The sequence below is a fragment of the Python bivittatus genome, unplaced genomic scaffold, assembly GCF_059951505.1.
Source record: "Python bivittatus isolate LINGU-HERP-01145 unplaced genomic scaffold, Pbiv_v1 ctg000700_np1212, whole genome shotgun sequence".
Taxonomy (NCBI): Eukaryota; Metazoa; Chordata; class Lepidosauria; order Squamata; family Pythonidae; genus Python; species Python bivittatus.
Genome location: NW_028277098.1, coordinates 71,656,440 through 71,670,202, shown reverse-complemented (window position 1 = coordinate 71,670,202; position 13,763 = coordinate 71,656,440). Strand labels below are relative to the sequence as shown.

General features: G+C 41.0%; 1 protein-coding gene across 1 annotated transcript; it reads right to left on the bottom strand.

Moving 5' to 3' along the window:
• Positions 1-1,647: 1,647 nt before the first annotated feature.
• Positions 1,648-13,029, bottom strand: GPR37L1 (G protein-coupled receptor 37 like 1). The gene is made up of 2 exons (XM_015888396.3): positions 12,007-13,029; positions 1,648-2,919 (listed from the first exon to the last, which is right to left on the bottom strand). Exons 1-2 carry the CDS (start codon positions 12,784-12,786, stop codon positions 2,110-2,112), a joined length of 1,590 nt encoding a protein of 529 aa, XP_015743882.1. The 5' UTR covers positions 12,787-13,029; the 3' UTR covers positions 1,648-2,109.
• Positions 13,030-13,763: the final 734 nt, after the last annotated feature.

The following is a 13,763-nucleotide window of genomic DNA, read 5'->3' as shown; positions in this document are numbered from 1 at the left end:
TGGCAACATGGAATGTAAGAAGCATAAACATAGGAAAGCTCAGCACAGTGAAAGATGAAATGAATTGATTACACATTGACATCTTGGGCATCAGCAAATTCAGATGGACTGGGATTGGACACTTTCAGTCAGAAAATCACACTATTTACTACTCAGGACCTGAAAAACAAAGAAGAAATAGTATTGCTTTCATAGTCAGAAAGTATACAGCAAAGACAATACTTGGGTACAGTGCAGTCATTGATTCCATGATATCAGACAGACTTCCTAGACAACCCTTTAATATGACAATTATTCAAGTTTATGTTCCAACCATTGATGCAGAAGAAGAGGAGCTTGACAAGTGTTATGGTCAAGTTCAACCTGAAATTGACAGAACATACAAGGAAGATCTGCTGTTTGTGGATGAAGACTGGAATGCCAAAGTAGTAATGGAATGGAAGTAGTAAGAAAGAAAACATAGTTGTGCTATATAGCCTAGGAAACAGAAATGAAGCAGAATGACTTACAGGTGATCTTCATTTAACAATCACTCCTTCAGCAGCTGTTCAAACTTACAACTGTACTGAACGAGAGGTAGTTACAACTGGACCTCATACCTATGGCTGTCGCAGCATCCCCATGGTCATGTGATCATGATTTGTGACCTTCCCTGCCAGCTTCCCACAAAGTCAGTGAGGAAGCCAGCAGGAAGTCAGAAGTCATGGTCATGTGAGGTTGTCGCTTAATGACCTGTGTGGCCCTCACTTAATGGCAGCAACTGGGACTGCCAGGACTGCCATCGCTAAGCGGTGCAGTCACATGTTTTTTTGACTTACAACTGCATCGCTTAACAATGGTGTTTCCAGTCCCAATTAACATAGTTAAATGAGGACTACCTGTATCAGTTTCTGCCAATCTAATGATTTCTTCATTGCTAATACCGTCTTCATACAACCAAAACAACACCTATCTATGTAGACATCACCAGATGGAATACACAAAATTCAAATTGACTATACTATTGGCACAAGGAGACAGGAAAGTTCAATTATAACAGCAAAGATGTGGCTGGGAGCTGACTGTGGAACAGATTGTGAACTGCTCATGTGCATGTTCTAAGTCAAGCTAAAGAGAAAGAACAAAGTCAAAGTTCCTGATACAATCTTGAGCATATACCCACCATTTTGAAGAAAAATGTTAGCCATCACTTTGAAATCCTGAACCTCATTAATAGGAACCAGAGGAATTGTAGAATGAAATCAAAGACGTTGTTAAAAATGTATAGGAAAAAAGACTGCCAAAGACTAAGAAACTGAAGAAAACAAACTGGATGTCAGAACAGTGGAAATTGCCAAGAAAGCTACCACTGATGCCACAATAAGTTAAATGATTTACACTAAAGTTCAGCATGTGGTGGCAGATACCTGAAAGCATGGAAGGATCAAAATACCCAAATCTCCTTAGGGGTCTTTTGTGTAAATAAAAAACACATACACACACACATAATATAACAGACAGGCAAACCTGGTTGAAAAATCCTGATTCCTTGGTTGGAGAAGAAATCTAGTTCATACAGTACTGTGGACTATATTCACTTTCTTGAGAGATATTGACAGAATGATTAACTGTTCTACCACACATTTTGAATAAAGTGACTGAAACTTTTTTTCTACTTAGTCTACTGGTTTATTGAGGCTAGGATAGTGCTGACTTTGTACACAAGGCTGTCTCTGGGCAGAAGTGAAAAAGAGGACAGTAAGGTCCTGCATCGGTACAGAATAGGTTAGTGTGTACTATGAACTCTTTAAAACAGGTGATTTCTCTGTTCTTGTGAGGGTTTCAAGTGGGTCTTTCCACAGCATCTTCCCCATTCAGGACAGCAGCCTCTCTGGTCATGCTTGGGGTCAGGGAGTCAGTGGCACCCTTGGTAACTGTTCAGCAGAGAAGAGATAGCTATCTGTGATGGCTCGTCCATAAGTTCCTAGAAGACAATGTTGGACCAAGCAGATGGTAGACCTCCAGTGTCCAGCTATTTCACCAATCAATACTAAAAGAAAACCACAACTTTTGGTCTTGGGAAAAGGTAGTGGAAGAACTGCTCTTGGTCTACCACTAGACTGATTGAGCTTAGCATGGAGTACCAATGGCCCCCACAGGGGGAGGTGACTCTCCGGGCTTGTCAAAGAAAATATTTGAGGACATCTCAGTTTTGATTTTGCTTTCAGAACCACCATCACTGGAAGTAGTTTCTTGACCACATTCATCACAGCAGCAGCAGCAGCAGTCCATGAAGGCCTGCCCCAGGGGTTTGCAAAGACACAGCAGAAGCACAGGAGTAACTGAACATTTGAAGAACAAGAAGAACTGGTTGACCAAGCTTAATAGGTCCAGGGTCTGTTTTGCCATGTCAGGAGACAGGTAGGCCACAACAATATTACTAACATTCTCAGGAATGATGCAGAGACCATAGATTACTGTTAGGCCAATCACTGTGCAATTGAGCTGGCTCTCACACTGCCCATGCTTGCTACCACGGCACTCAGTCTTCTCTGAGCTGCTGATCCTTCTGGTGACCAGCTGGCAGCTGACAGTGAAGAGGATAGGCAGGCAGAAGTAGCATCCAAAGTACCACCACATCCTGGCATTCTGATAAGTGAGAACCAGAGAATAAATTGACTCAGGCAGCTCCTGAAAAGGTTTCATGGTGCAGTAATCAGACACTACACCAGAGACTGGTGAGGTGTCCTGTGCTAGCTGCCAGAGAAGGAGCTCTGGGATTGAAAGCGTCATGGAACCCACCCAAATGACAGCCAGCTTGGCAATAATGGAGTGGCAGTGTTCAATTGGGCGGAGTTTGGCTTGGGGACTGGTAGCCGCGTGGAATCTGTCAATGCCCAAGGCACAGAGGCTGAAGGTAGTGATTCCCAAAGAAGACACCTAGGAGCACAACAAAGAGAGATTGTTGAACTGAGATGGCCAAAGAGAGAAATGAAAATTAAGGAGAGGAGAATGTTTTAAGCTAATGGGGCAATACAAACATTTTCAATTTTGTGCAAAAGGATTTCAAAGAAAAAACAAACTCTGTTTCTAGCATAAGAAATTCATCCACCATATGCAGACTGATGCCACAATAAAACATGATGTACAAAGCAGGGAAAGTCATTCCAGTCCCCAACATTTTTTTTAAATGCTCCAAGAGCCACAGTACAAGTTTGTGAAACAATTCTTCAGAATAGAGATAGCAGCATGGAAGATGGAAAGTTATTAAAAGGAGTAATATATGTCATATCCACTTCTGTGTGTATGTGTGCGTGCCTCTCTCTCTCTGAGGATTATGCATGGCATGAAATATAGTTGAATACACTGTAGAAGGAGGAATCCCAATCACAAATGTTTTTTTAAAAAAATGGGCATCCCTGCAAACACTGTAAAAAAACTAATATGGAAGTGCAAGAATAGTTTAGACGACTTTTCCCTTATGCATTACATGATATTCTCTATCATCAAAAAAAAAATCACTCTACCAAAATGGATGTGTTCTCTAACAGCTTTTCCCCTCCCACCCCTTTATTCTATTCTTTGCATATCATGCTTCCCTGATCCACATTTTCCTATTTACGGAATGCAGTTAATAAGGAAAAACAGATGGGAGAGCCACCTGAGTAGTTCAGGAGAAGTTTTTAGGTCATTAGATAGTACTCCTTAAGCAACCTTTGGTCCTTTCCAAACAATTCACTGAGTCAAAATGCATCTACTCTCTGAGCATCAGATGAGTTAAAGTTTGTTGATGTCCCAAACCAGCTTTTGTTAATTTCCGCTGCATTCAAAATCCCAGGAAAACATCCTTGTCTGCCAAAAGGGAAGATGGCAAAGCGTGGAGGAGAAAATGCCAAACACTGGGTGGGTTGGACAGACAATGTAGAACATGAATAAATATCAGCCGGGGGGTGGGGTGGGGGGGCGGAGGGAGCTCGCCTCCTCGCACAACACTCTCCATTACAAATGCTGTGCTTTCCTTTGGTTCTATGCCTCGTTTGGATGGCTGTTTATAGACTGCTGAAGTGCTCTGGGCCCTAATTGCAGGCACCCGCTCACTTCTGAGAGGAAAAAGGGGCATTCATTTAGTACAGGAAGCTTCGGAAATTAAGCAAAGAGGCTTATTTTCTTTATTCCTCCCTCTCCCTCCCTCCCTGCCCCATTTCCTTTGAACTGTAGCCAAACCAGTACAAAACAGCAATTCCAGGGTACAACTGTTATCTCTCATGGTGTTTATTAAAGTATGTGCTTTCAATGGTTGCTTAAAAAGTTGATGCAAGGTCATATTCATATTTGTGGCCATCACACTGATGAATGCTAAAGAAAGATGGGGTTTATGGAGAACTTCCTTGAAAGGCCAACTCAAATAAAGAATTTGGTGTTCCAAGCAGTTGCACTACATGATCCCAAGGACTTTGCGGATTATTACAGAGGTCACTTGGCTGCTTCTGCTGTACAATACAAGGATGTCTGACTGAAGCCACAGTTAAGCTGGTTGTACTGTCAACTGGTCCTAAAATGTAAGTGAGGAGATTTCTACGTGAGTAATCATATTAGCATGTTGCAGCAAACAGGAGGATCTCTTCAAAATGAACAAATTTATTAAGGTGTAAGTTGTCATTTTAAAACTTGAATTCTGCTACTTACCATAATACTATGATATACTACAATACTTTGTGTGTGTGTGTGTGTGTGTGTGTCTTTGAGTCAATGCTGACTCCTGGCGACTGCCTGGACAAGTCCCTGCAGTTTTCTTGACAAGGTTTTTCAGAAGTGGTTTGCCATTGCCTCCTTCCTAGGGCTGAGAGAGAATGACTGGCCCAAGGTTACCCCGTTGGCTTCTTGCCTAAGGGAGGACTAGAACTCATGGTCTCCCAGTTTCTAGCCTGATGCATTAACCACTACACAAAACTGGCTGTAAATAAAATAAGTAATTAATGTTGCTTATTCAATTGTAGATTAATAATAATAAGACACATTTATATCCTGTCTTTCCTCAGAGAGCTTAAAGTAGCTTACCTGGAAGACTTCCTTAATTTTCCCTCCATAACAACAACTCTGGGAGGTAGGATAGGCTGAGAGGGAGTAGCCCTGTCACCCAGAAAGCTCTGGGTCGAATGGAAACTTGAATCTGAGCTTTTCTTCTCCAAAGCTGGCACTTTAGTCACTATACTACACAGGCTTAAAGTATTAATACTGCCGCTTTTATAATACGCATATTTATTTAAATTTATTCAATTAATTAAGAGGCCAATGGTTAACTATGTTGAAATTCTTTAATTAGCTGACAAGTTTACTTATGTTTGTCATAAGATCCAATTAGAACCTGTCAGTGGGAGTCATATTTGTTTACATATCTGCCCACTTCATTTCTAAAGTGGTGTGGAAGTGGTTGTACATCAAAAGGAGCACACAAGCTAAAGGGACCATACCTCTTCCACTGTTTTTTTCCACCCCTTTTCCTCACTTCTGCACCCACTGTAATTCATTTTCTCTCAGTGGGTGCAGAAGTGAGGAAAAGAAATGGGCAGAAGAGATATAGAGTGTGAGAAAGGGAAAAAATCAAGTTTGTTTTCCCTCAGCTTTGTGCCCATTTTGAAACATGCAAGATAAAGGCGTGATAAACAACTGAACAAGCAAAGAGTTGCCACCATCAGTGAGCATCAAAAATTCTGTGATTAAAAAAGTGAAAAAAGGCACACTTAAAAAAAAGCAGACCAAGCCCATGTTTGGTTGAAATTAAGAGTCATCTGGAGTAACATGCTGATATGAAAACCTGTGTGGAGTAGATACAAAGCTTTGTAAAATTCAAAGAATGGATCCATAATGGCATTGCAAATTTGCAGCAGGGTTCCTGACATGGCAGACAGTGGAGGGGGCTGGCATTAGCAGAAGCAGCTGCCACAAAATCTAGTTCCATTTAAAATAACTTTCCTTAAATAGATGCTATCCAGATCCTTTACAGCAGATCTCTACATTTTACCACATTTCACAGAATAGCCCTCTATCGGATATGGGGTTTCTTTTATGAAGAATAATCCAAACCTACAATCTTTCATCTGCAACCTGAAGTCATACAGTGCCTGAGGGGGAAAATGCAGCATGTGGTAATTGCTGCTTTGGTAGGGAGCTTTTGTAGAACTATGCTTAGAATCCCAGCCACAGAGTCATTGGCAGAAAAGGAAAACATTAAAGAGTCTTTATTGCAGTTCTTGAATTAACAACTCAATCATCCATATTGTAGGAGCAGCAGTGCAAATGTAGACATCTGGGCTGATGACATCAGGAGAAGCTGGGTGATGCAAGTTTGCAGGCTTGTACATCTAACTGACCAAACATAGAAAGTCAGTGAAAAGTTGTTCTTATATGACCTAAACGTTTACTGTAACTCCAAAGATATGGAGGGAATTGTCTAGTGTTAATTTTAGACAATATTTTGTTATGAAACTATGAACTTTTAAGACATACAGTAATCCACTAGTTATCCTGAAACAAGTAAGTGTGCAAGAATAAGGACAAATATTTAATGGAAAGACAAATATTTAATGAGATGAGGGGAACTCAGTAGTGTTTATTTAAAGCAATTTTCATGTGGAGACAGAGAATCCTAACACAGCTCATAGTGTGAAAGGGAGCATGGCATCTCTGATTTTGCCATTTCTCCACTGCAAATCTCCTCTTTTCCATATGGATAGCTGCATGTCTGTTTTTGATGCAGAGAGAGACTCAATGATACAGAGCAGTTTTTGCAAAAGAGAAGCTATTAGTTCATATGTAGAATTCCTTGTAGATGTTCTTTTTCCCTGGAAGATAAAAACTTGGCAAAAGCAAACAAACAAAAAAACCCAATAAATCAATAAATATCAGAATACTGCAGATTAAAGAAAAAAACACTCTTCAACTTTTCAGAGAAACAAGATCAAACATCCTAACGTCCTCTCTAGTAGGAAAATCATCTGAATGAATACAAATATAAAGATGGCCAGTGGCTTAATTTTAGTAGGCCTACTAGATCTGGACTGCAAAAATCCTTAAGATGACTAGATGGCAGCAAAGCATTAGATTATTTTGTATCTCTTTGCTGTCATCTAGTGTCATCTGGATTTTTGCAGCCTAGATCTTATAGCTCCAATTTTAGATGCTGTACTTTCAATTTTAGGTGTTGGCAGAATGACAGAAAATAGAGTAAACCTAAATCTGTCTCTAGCATTTTCTAATGTTGGTAGATTTTTCACAGCTAGCATGGCTTCTGGCTGTGATAGGATGTGTCCATTGCAAGAATAAGTACTCAACCCATGATTGCATTTTCTTATTTTTCTGCAACAAGTCTTTGACTTGCCCAACTGCTAGTACCCTTGCCATATTACACCAAGGGCCCATTGTCTTCCCTGCCTCCTTCATGTACTGTGCTGTTCCCATAGCCAAGCTCTGAATCATTCACAGATGTCCATCCTCTGCTTTGCTTTCAAATTCTCTTGCACTGAGCAGGGAAACTACAGAAATTATATAGGTATGTGGCAGTTTCTAAGGAAGGACAATCTATTCATTATGATCGATAGAAAATAACTTGCATGGAAAGGGTCCCATCTGAACATTCATAGCAGATATGTACCACTAACCTCCATTTTCAGCCCAAACAAACCATACTTTCAGTATATCTAATCCCACCTCATTCCAGCTGCTTTCTTCCATACTTTCTTGTGAACAGAAGGAACCTGGCCTTTTGAAATTATATCTTAGGTACTATAGAAACACACACGCACACCTCATTGTTTCTTGCTTTGTACATGTTCCAGTTCTCCATATTAATAGCATGGCACTACCTTATAAAATCTTTTAAAGAACTCACAGTCCAAAATTCATGAAGAAGATTCACCAGAAAAGGAGTAGAAGGAAGCAAAGACATAAATAATGATGAAAGCAGTAGGTAATTGTTTCAGTTACATTTGTTTTATTTTATTATATTCGCATGCTGCTCTTTGATTTTCCCAAGATGGCTTGCATAATATTTAATATTTAAAAAACATTTTAAAGTAGCCATTAAATATCAACAATTTCTGTTTTCATATAGCACACTTAGCCAGGCTAATTAAAGGCCTAGCGTACAACATTCTAAGCTTGGTTTGTGTTAGTTAACCTTGATTTGGAGTTTTTTGGCTTAGCATTCTGTGCAAACCCAACCTATTGGTTGGCTGATAATTCAATATATATTGTAAAGTAAGAAAATGTATTAATTCAATAATCTGGTTAAGCACACTGTGTGAATGCAATGCATGTCCTTAAACTTAATTGCACTCTAAATTACAGTATGGCGTAGGAGCTAGTGGTAATTCTGAAAAGTTTCGCTGTGTTCACAGAAAATTAACTTAACCATAGTTCACTCCAAGTTTCTGAGTTTCTATAACCCATCAGACCATACACTAACCACAAGGGCTGAATTCACACATCATGCTAAGCTAAACTGTGATTGGATCATCTGAGGTTCTGTGTGCCATGAGAACACAGCCTATATGGAAAAGGCAAGATTCAAGGAAGAATCTGAGATAAGTGGTATCACACGGATGTCGTAGGAAGCCACAGTATAACAGCCCATGGCCCAGATTAAGGCACAGAACATGATACATTCATGGCCTTCAGGATCCAGGATTAGCATCTGAACAGTTGATTATGTGCCATCAAGTCATTGTCAACTCTTAGTGACCACATGAATCTGTGGAATCTGTTAGATGGACTGGTTAGATACTATGAACTAAACAGTCCACCTCTGTCTTCAGTTGTCCCACATCCACCACACAATATTTTCCTTCCTGGTTAATAGAGAATAAGGGGTTGGACTTATTCTCTATTTCCCTAGAGGACAGGACCAGAATCAATCTGTTAAAACTACAAGGATGTAGATTTGGGCTAGATATCAGGAGGACCTTTCTGACTCTGTATACTATAAGCCAGCGGAATAGGCTTCCACTCATGAATTCTCCTTTGTCTGAAGTCCCGACAGAGGCTGGAGTGATGCTCCAGTGGATCTATGACACTGAGCTCAGTGATGCTCCAGTGGATCTATGACATTGAGCTAGATGATTTCTAAGATCCCTTCCAATTCATAATTCTGTATGTCAGGTCCAAGAGTTCATCCCATATAGCCCAAACTAAATAGATATTTCCAAGTAAAGGTCACAATCTGATCAGACTTGAGGGTAAGTGTAATGATAGCACACTGTCCCTGTAAATGTATGGCTGCCTGAATTTTGAAAAAAAAATGGGATGAATTCAAGAGCAAATTGGGGCAGAGAACAGAAAAATGGTGTACCTTCTGTGCCAACTCCAGATTTGCAGAGGGGGAAACCTGATGCAGATGCCTGGGGCAGCTGCAGGGGGAGGGGTCAAGAGTGTCAAAATGGCAGATGCAATCAGGGCAATCGAATCCCCTTCCCTTTTGCTGTGCGTACACTGCATGTTCAAAAGCTTTGATTGCCCGGTCTTGCCTGGCACTTTGGTGTGGAGACCAACCTCCTCTGGAGGTGCCCCTGGCAAGTGCCTCTAGTTGATTCCCCTTTTGTTGAATTAGCCTCTTTCTTGCTCATGACATCCTGCCCCTTTGGTTCGTTCTTTCTCTTAGCTCACTTTGTATCCCTGTCTAGACAGAAAAAGCAAAGCAAGGAGAAGGCAAGATAAGTAGAGGCACTTGCTTGGTTGCATGTTTAAGGCAAGTTTCTGGGCAGGCAGCCACACCAGAGAAGAGGTAGAGAAAGACACCGAGGGGGCTCTGGGGTTCAGCTGTAGGCCCAATTGCCCCAGGAGGGTTCCATTAGTGCTGTTCTCTGCCTAGGTTTTATTCCAGTTGTGCTCACTTTTGGTGTGGCAGCCAGCTGATAGAAATGCAAGTCCATTGGAGGGTGGCTAATAAATTTAAATAAATAAATAACAATAAAATAACATCAAATGACAAGACTGTGGAAAGCTGAATTCAATGTCACCATCCTTGCAATCCTTTTTAAGTGATATGGGGAGATGTGGATTTATGGAAGTAAGGTTGTTGCTGTCACATCTAGTTAATCATGTCTTTGTAAATCCCCTAGTGCAGAGAAGTGAGGAAGAACTGGGAGAAGAGCCAGTCAGCCTGATAACTTTTAATTAAAAAAACAAACAAACTGGTTTTAAAGTATGTATCCTGGTTGCAGAATCATCTAGCCCTGCAATAAGATGCTCCTTTATTTCAGAATAATGAAGCTATTCTGAGACTGTTTCTGACAATATTATCCAACAATCCTATGGCATTGTTGAAAGAAAATTAAAATGGCCTTTATCCTGTCCCTATTAACAAAGACTCCATGGTAATACATTTCATCCAAATGATATTTTCCATGGAAACTTCACATCATTCAAAACACAGCTCCTCCTCTCCTCTCCATCCTAGGAGAAGCCCAACTAGAAATTCATGAGGGAGGACATGTCATCTTCAAGAGCAGCTAAGCTGAAGTTTTCCACCACACCAGGTTTTGTACAGATTTATGATCAGTTGTAAAGCTCACTTCATTCAATGACTCCTTATTTCGTTCAACCATACCTTGTGAGATTAACCATTATTTGACAGGCGACTATGACATTTACCCCAAACTCCCTCTCACTGGATACTGCTGAACTGCAACTCCCAGCAGGCCTAGCCACCACGACCAGGGATACTGGGAGCTGTAGTTCAGCAATATTCCAGAGCCGCAAGTTCTTCACCCTGGTTATATACAGTATCTTCCAAATATTTCTCATTTATAACTACTTTGATTAAGGTCGTTAATAACTCTTGATTAATTCAAACAGCCTCTGAGATTTAAAGAATTAGAATAGTAACTATTTGTTGTGTCTGCAGAAGAAATCCAGCATTTTCAGCACATGATTCAGGGATAGCAAAATCTTTACTTGCTGTCTTTTTGCCTTATTAAAGGTAAAATTATCCGGTGGGGGGCAGGGGGAGAATAATTTAAGCAGGATCATCCTTTCATAATTAAATGGTCTTCAACCATTTACAAGTGATAATCTTTTACTTCTTGCTAGAAAAGCTTGACTTGTTCCCTTCTTTACCCTGTGTTCCTGTCCACCTCCTGTGCCTGTAGCTGGAAGGTATAATGTGAAATGCATTGTACCCATTGGGCAAGAATTTCTCTTAGTCTGGCACTTCATTTCAGAATTCTCAGTCCTTGAATTATAGAAGAACCTTTGCTCAGTGCAATTAAATGTGCATGATCTCTAAAGAATGATGGCTTGAATCTAGCTCTTGAAATGTCAGATTACAGGAGGCCCACACCTGCTAGTTATAGATTCAGCCCAAGCATTAGATGTACTTACTCTTTTTAATTAAGGTATTCTCTTCTTGAAATGAATCTAAAGTACCGCTTTTATAATCTCAGTGTGAGAAGTAACTAGTTTTCATCATTAATGCAGCATCTCCTAACCTGGTGTTCTCTGTATGTTAGTGCTACATATATGGAAGATACCAAGCTGCTGAACACTCTATTAATGAGTAGATTCTTCTTTCTATTAATGGTTGAATTATTAATATTAATATGAATTATTATTAATCTATTAATGGCTGGATCAAAGTTTGCACATGATTGTTTCCTGGAAATAAAAGGCATAACTTCAACTTCGTATCTCTGGGGTCAACACAGACACATTATTCTCATCAAATACTTGGCATAGAAATAAGCACAAATTAGGTGCATAACTGCACTTGCTTCCATTTTTCCCAGAGGCATTTCTGTTATCTTCTTTGGAACAGAGATGGTGCTTCCTGCAGCTCTTCAGTCAGTCACTCCTCAAGCTTGATGTTAGGAAAGCTCTGCTTATTAGGTATCAGTAAAGCCAAATGACATGGGATCAAGTCAAAGTCAAAACATAAAGCCGGCCAAGCACAAATAATATTATCCCTTCATTCCCCAAATGGAGACACAGTGTTGCTGATAAGATATACTAGAGGTTAGCAGAGGAAACTCTTACCTCCATGAAGGGCACAATGCGACAGGAGATGTTTCCCAGCAGTCTCTTCTTGGTGATCTCATTGAAGATGACCACAGGTAGGCAGAAGAAGAGGATAAGGAAATCCCAGAAAGCAAGGCTGGCCAAAATGGAATTCCAGGCACTTTTCATGTAGTAGTTATGCCAGACAATGCACATGACTGAGAGGTTCCCAATGATGCCCACAGCAAAGACAATGAGGGACAGGAACATGACAGCATAAGCACTATAAGAGCTTTCTGTCACTGGATAGAGAGGGTTTTGGATCTGAAGACGCTTTCCTAACGCCACAGTTCTATTAACCTGGGGCTCTCTATCACCATAGACCGCTGGGCTCCTTTGGTAAGGTTCAGAGGGATCTATGCTGGATGGCACTGGAGGCTTGGTTGGCTGTAAACTGGCTGGGTTGGCAGGCCGAGGAAACTCCACTTTGACTCCTGGAACATACTGCTGAACTGACTTGGCATCATCATCCTTTGTTCCTCTACGTGTCCTTCTCCACCTCAGCTGTTCTTCTAAGAACTGTTGCTCCTCATGACTGCCAGTTGGTCCTGACCCTCTCACCCTGCCCAATTCTCCGAGTAACTCCATCAGGACACCTTTGGAGTTGACGTGTCTTGTTAAGTGACCTTCTCCAGCCTTTTGCTCCATTCTGGAGGGTGCATAGTTTTCCTCAATAAATGGGACAGCACCTTCCTTCATCAGGGTTTCCAGTGGCTGCAGAAAACCAAGCAAAAGCATACCTGTCCAAGGCAAAGACATCCTTCTTTCTGCAAAAACGGAGGGAGACAGAAGAGACGCAGAGAAGGCAATTCACCAAATGAACAGAGATGTCACTGCCCTCAGTGAGAAAAGGAAAAAGTTCCTTCACTTTGACTTGTGGTCTTAAAAGAGGGCCGGGGGCATGGAAGAGGGTGAGCAAAGAGACTGGAGTTTCAGTGCAGCTTCAGTGCAGCTTGAAGACAGAGAGAGACTTTAGTCAGTCCTGCCAGCTCGCTGCCGCTGTTTATTCCCTCAGATCTCTGGGCAGAATTAAAAAAAGAGAAAAAATCCCCAGTAATTCATTCCAGTCCTCTTTTGTTGGACCACAGGCCCCCTGGTGGCCAAGCTACAATGCCTACCAGCCACTGTGAAAAGATCAAAAACCTCACAGGCCTTGAGCCAGGGAAAGAACAGTAGAAAGAAACCACCTGCTTCAGCCACAGACCTTTGTGCAGGCGATTCTGTTTGTTTCTTGTTTTGTATGTTTGTTTTTGTGGTAAAGAGGGTTTATTTCAGAAAGAAGCAGCAGCAGCCTCTCACTGAAACATTCCTCCTTGGCCAAACTCTAGTGAAATCAACATGGTCACTTCTAAAGCCAACTTATGGGTTTTTATGAAGATCGTAGAAAGGTGCTTTGAATAAGGACAAAACAGAAGAGACACCCACATGACAGTGCAATAGGTTCCACAGCTGACTTTTGAGGGGACAGTTCAGACAACCAAGCAGACATGTTGGGACTGTTGGCTGAGTGGACCAAAGAAACTTTAGAAAAGTTGTCCTTAAGCCACATGTCCCAAGGATACTTACTTTGTTTACATGTTACAGCATTTTACCTTATCACTTTTTCACAATGCTGGACTTTTGGTTTTCCTTAATGCTGCATTCTACCCTTTCAAAGTAGTGTAATGATTACAGTTGGACTAGGACTGGGAATGACCCTGGTTCACGTCCTGATTCAGCCATGAAGCTCACTGGGT

What these genes read in the sequence shown, in the direction of transcription:
- GPR37L1 (XM_015888396.3), bottom strand. Translation starts at nt 12,786, where the DNA reads ATGTCTTTGCCTTGGACAGGTATGCTTTTGCTTGGTTTTCTGCAGCCA. An exon ending in GCATTGTGCCCTTCATGGAG is followed by an intron (nt 2,920 to 12,006) that starts GTAAGAGTTTCC and finishes TTGTGCTCCTAG; the next exon opens with GTGTCTTCTTTGGGAATCAC.